Source organism: Pteropus vampyrus, unplaced genomic scaffold (genome assembly GCF_000151845.1).
Source record: "Pteropus vampyrus isolate Shadow unplaced genomic scaffold, Pvam_2.0 Scaffold253, whole genome shotgun sequence".
NCBI classification, from domain to species: Eukaryota; Metazoa; Chordata; class Mammalia; order Chiroptera; family Pteropodidae; genus Pteropus; species Pteropus vampyrus.
This window is the reverse complement of record NW_011889034.1, coordinates 235,780-240,732: the sequence shown is the minus strand read 5'-3', so window position 1 is coordinate 240,732 and position 4,953 is coordinate 235,780. Positions and strand designations below refer to the sequence as shown.

Below are 4,953 nucleotides of genomic sequence, written 5' to 3'. Positions count from 1 at the left end.
TGGCAATTGTCCATGTCCTCCGGGTGTCTGACAAGTGTAGATCTTGTCCTCTGTGAGTACACTTTGAGAGAGGAACGTTGCTGAAAACGCAGAGGTCCTTCCTGACCCTTTTTCTCTCACACCGCATTCTAGCCCATCAGGAACGTCTGTGGGCTCTTCAGCAGTCCCCTCACGGTCCTGTCTCTCCCTGTCCCCCCAGCCCCTCCCCCAGGGAATCTTCCACCTCCAGCTCCCCTCGCTTCTCACCCTGCAGCCCAAGGGAGTTGCCTCCACATGGGCCACAGGTCCCAACCTGCCAGGAATAAAATCCCAGCCCCCTCCATGGCTCTGTGGCTTGGCCTCTGGTGGACATCTGGTCCCCAGGCCAGCAGCTCTGACCTGCCGCAGCTCCTGGAGCCTGGCCCTTGCGTGTTGTCTCCCTCCCCCACTGCCCTCAGGTCTCTGCTGCGGTCCTGTGTCGTGTGGCTTCTTTGACCCTTGACGCCGGGGCACGGTGGGTACACATGCTCTTTGCCTGTTCTGGGGTGTCCCTGCCGCCCTGGGGTCGTTTTCTGAGTTCCTTTTGTCATGTCCTTTACTGAGGCGTGTTGGTGAGAAATTCTCAAATTATCAAAAGGTCTGCCTTCATCATGAGGCATATTTTCACCGGGTCGAGAATTCTGTATTGAAAAGGAATGCTTTCTGCGGCTTGAGTAATGTCGCTATCTGCTTATCCTTGGGTTTTCACAGTTTATCTGTTGTGTGTACAGTTATCCTGCTGGGCTTCATGGAGACATGACAATCTGTCCAGTGACGTCAGTTGTTGGATGAGAGGTTCTTGGCCATTCTGCTCCATACACTCAGTCCCACTTGGGGTCTCTGTCCCTGTAGAATGAAGTCACACCTGCCTGTCCCACTCAGGGCCTCTCGCGAGAAGAGTGACTGATGCCCGCTCACCAAGGCAGGGCGCCTTGTTCATCAGTGACAGCATTTCCCATTGCTTCCAGCCATGCTTGTTGGGGGCGCTCTCCCATTTTCTGTTGCCTGGGGAAGAGGCTCCGATGTGTGGGTCATCTACCTGGGCGGCAGGTTGGGTGGTGCAGGGCAGGGCTTGGGTGTCTGGCGCCCCTGCGCCTGTAGTGGCCAGGTCCTCACGGCTGCGTGGACGCTCCCTCTGAGGCCTGGGAGTGGGTCCTGGGGCCACTTCACCTGCCAGCCCACTCTGCCCTCTCCAGGCACCCCTGTAAGGCCTTGGCCCTTCAAGGGGGCATTCCTCATTCCTGCCAGGGATCTACTTCCCCCTAAATTTAGTTTTACTGTCATTCCCATGGAGTTTGGGGAGCACAGGCAAGTTAAACAGATGCTTGTGTCACACTCTCAGTTCTGAAGCAAAGACCAGACTGCGGGGGGCACGAGGCCCTCCCACGTCGCCTCAGCCTGGCGCGTGTCCCCACGGGGCCTGCTGGGTTCTTACCCTTCCGCGTCTGGTTCAGGGCAGCTCCTCCCACATCCACACGGGACACCCGTCACCTTCCCTCCGCCAGAGCCTTCCTCACTGGGGTGGGTCTCTCCTGACAGCTGAGGACTTGTGGCCCGGAGGGCTCCGCCAGCTGCCAGGCCACGCCACCCTGCCATCCTCTGTGGCGGCGGTACTGCCCTCACCCCGTAACCCTGGGCAGCCAGGAGGTGGGCGTCCCTCCAGAGCCCTTGGAGACAGTTGGGGAGGCGCTGGCCGTCCATGGCCCCGAGGTGCACTCTGGCGGGTGAGCATATGTGAGGCGGCAGACGAGACGGCGCTTGCTTTCTCTCCCAGACAGACGCGAGCATCCAGGCCCTCTTCGCGGGCATAGACAGTCTGTGCAGGAAGTACTCCAGGGAGACCTCCCAGGTGAGCGTGACATGGGGGCCCACCGTGCGCCAGGTGTGGGAGCGGTCCCTGCCCACCGCGTGGTGGCAGGTGCCTCCTGCCCCCGCGCCATCTTCACTGTGGTGACGCCATTGGCTCTGCTCTGTTGCTGCTGCTTGTGTCCTTGCCCTGGTTGACCCACGGTGTCATTTGATTAGGATGCCCCACTTCAAGGCGGACCTTAGAATCTTGGGTTTGGATGCGCCTCCAGGGTTGGGGTGTCTGCATCTGGCAGCAGCTGCCTCTGACACTGTCCTTTCCTGAGGGTCACCGGGCCACGGCGTGTGACTCCCGAGCCCTCCCACTCAGGCACACTCGCCCCGACCCCAGCCTGGCAGGCTGTGAACCCGAGTCGCCCAGTCCTCCCTGCCCGCCGCCTGGACGTCCGGGAAGCTCCTGGGAGGGGAGGGGCCCTGCCGCTTCCATTCCCGCTGCGGCCCGCGGCCCGAGGCCGAGGGACAGCACTGCTCACCCCAGCTGTCCTCAGCTTGTTAGCTGGTCCGTCTGAAAGCCAAGACCGCCCCGTTCTCTGGGAGGCTGCTCCCTGGCTCAGCACCCATGGTGTCATGGCTGTCCCCTGTCATCCTGGAGGCCCCAAAGGGATGCATGGATGCCCTAGGACACAGCGTCGGCACAAAGCGGTTGTCAGGCAGGACCGACTTCACAGTGGGACCCTCTCTCAGGCCAAGTCCAATGGGGCCCGGAAGCTGGCATGTTCGTGAGCTGGGGCACGTCCTCCCCCACGACCTTCGGGACCACAGACAGCCTCACGCCTGGAGCGGTGTTGCCGAGAAAGGGGCCTGTCAGAAAGGGCCCCGGGCTCCCTGGGGAGAAGGCATGGCAGGCCGGTCCCGCGTCTCAGACCACGAGCCCCACGCAGAGTGAGGGCCGTGCAGCCGGCTGCGGGTGAACCCCGTCCCCTGGGCCGCATCGTCTCGGCTCTCCCAGGTGCCAAGCAGGGATTCCAGACACCTCGTGGCCAGGGAAATCGCAGTTTGTCATTTACGTCAACATATTGGCTTTACCATTATGTTTAAGTAGTGTTTTAAGTTCTTCTTGGTATGAACTCCCAGTAGGGTAAACGCTGACAAAGGAGGCCCACGTAAGACAAGCTCTCTGGGGCCTCAGTAACCTCAAGCCAGCTGAGGCCAAAACTGTGAGCCCAGTGCCCGTCAGCCCTCACATCCTTGGGAAGGAGCAGAGGTCGGGAGGCTGTGGAGAGGGTGTCGGTCACACCTGCCCAGTCCACATCCTAGAGATGGCCGTGACCACACAGGAGGCACTGGGGACCCTCTGGGTCAGCATTCTCCTTTCCACGGGTGCTTTTCTCACTTCGGTGTTGGGAAACGACCCTGCTCTGAAATGTCACCGCCTGCTGTTTGTCGCTCATGCTCTCAGGAGCCAGTCCAGCCTGTGTGCACTGCCATCATGCAAGGTGGGCACCTACGAACGCGGACGCAGCTGGAACCTAGGCTCAGTCACTGGCTCTGGGAAGCTCTCGGCTCCGCCGGTCTGTCCCGTCCCACCCATCCCAGCCCTGGTCCATATAGTAGTTTCATGGGGTCCTCGCTGGCACCGTTTGGTCAGGAGGCCATCCCGTGTTGCCAGGGGTATGGTGCTCTGTGATCGGCCCACATGGGTCACGTCCCTCCCATGGCCAGGGTCCAGAGCATCACCGAAGGCTCACGGGAGGGGACAGAGCGGCCTTCGGTGTCCTGCCGCTGTCTGTGGAACATGCGACCCTCACGGCATTTCATTCGAGCGCGCCTGCTGCGCTCGTCCCCCAGGGCCTGCTCCCCGCACAGGCGGTGCCCATGTCCGGGTGGGCGGGCCGCGGGCCACGGGTGTGGAGAACACAGAGCGTGGCCGTGAGCCGGTTTCAGCAGCTGACATCTGTTATCGTCTCAGGTTTCAGAATTTCAAGAAAATCACCGGAAGAGACTGTTAGGCTTCTACAAAGAAAAGGTAAAGCCAGTTGCTTTTTTGCTGCGTCAAGCGTTAACCTGATTTCACGTCAGACTTGTCACCCAATGCCGTGTCTCAAGGCAGAGGGCCACTGGGTGACATCTGTCCTGTGGCCCCTTGGTCCCTTGTACAGTGCCTGTCAGCCAAGTTGCTGCTGGGGCCCAGCTGTGTTCACTGGGCCAGCTTTATCTCGGAGCCTCATCCTGACCCAGGGTGTTCCCCAGACTCATGGGGCACTTGATGAACTCTCATGTGCTCTGGCTGGTCCTTAAACAAGGAAGCTCGAAATGCCTGTTAGTTGCCCTATAAACACCCTCCTCCCTTGATTTCCAAACTAAAGAAGGATAACGAAGCTTCGCTGGGAACAGACATCAGAGCTTCGGCTCTGCCTCGGATTAGGCCTTCCAGAGGGACGGCAGACGCAGGGCGGAGGCGGGAGGGCACAGGGTCGAGGTCAGCCCAGAGGGGCTGGGGGCCACCCTCCAGTGGCTACACCCCACAGACACAACCCATGGGATACACCGCGCAGATCACGCGCCACAGGCCACGCCCCACGGGCCGTGCTTGCCTGGCCGGGAGGGATCGGGGCTGCAGAGCCCGGGTGGCAGCTTGAACTTCGGTCGGCTGCACCGTTGTTTGTTCCGTAAAACCTCTGAGCATTATGGAGTAAGTGGGGTAGGCAGCCTGGCCTCGAAGCCACAGATCTTTGAATTCCCCTCGAGTGTGGAAGCCGCCTGGGACCTATCCTGCGGCCCCTGCCACCTCTCTGTGTGGCCATGGAAGGTGTAAGTGCGGCACAGGCCCTTGGGCCCAGCCAGCGAGGTGCTTGGTGCCTCCTGCCATCTCCCTTGGTCACGTGCCCCAGGCCGTGGGTCTGCACAGAGGTGGATGAGCCTGAGGAGGTGAGTCCCAGCCCAGCCCGGCCCGGTGGGCAGTGTCCGCAGGGCTGTCCAATGTGTTCCGCCTGGCCACAGCCCTATCTGCCCCCTCCCAGGCTCCTGGCCCCGCCTCTTGTGTCTTCCCTGTTTGCCGTCACAGCAGACCGAGGGGGGCGGGTGGCATTAACCACGTCTGCAGAGGCAAGCATGGGGTGGAGGATGTCG

At 61.1% G+C, this 4,953-nt stretch overlaps 1 protein-coding gene across 1 annotated transcript in view; it reads left to right on the top strand.

Moving 5' to 3' along the window:
- RNF212 (ring finger protein 212) overlaps nt 1-4,953 on the top strand; it is an 18,754-nt gene that overhangs the window by 5,295 nt on the left and 8,506 nt on the right. The window contains exons 3-4 of the mRNA XM_011374706.1: nt 1,793-1,867; nt 3,794-3,859. Coding sequence (XP_011373008.1) covers nt 1,793-1,867; nt 3,794-3,859 — 141 coding nt within the window. The remainder of the gene's footprint in view (nt 1-1,792; nt 1,868-3,793; nt 3,860-4,953) is intronic.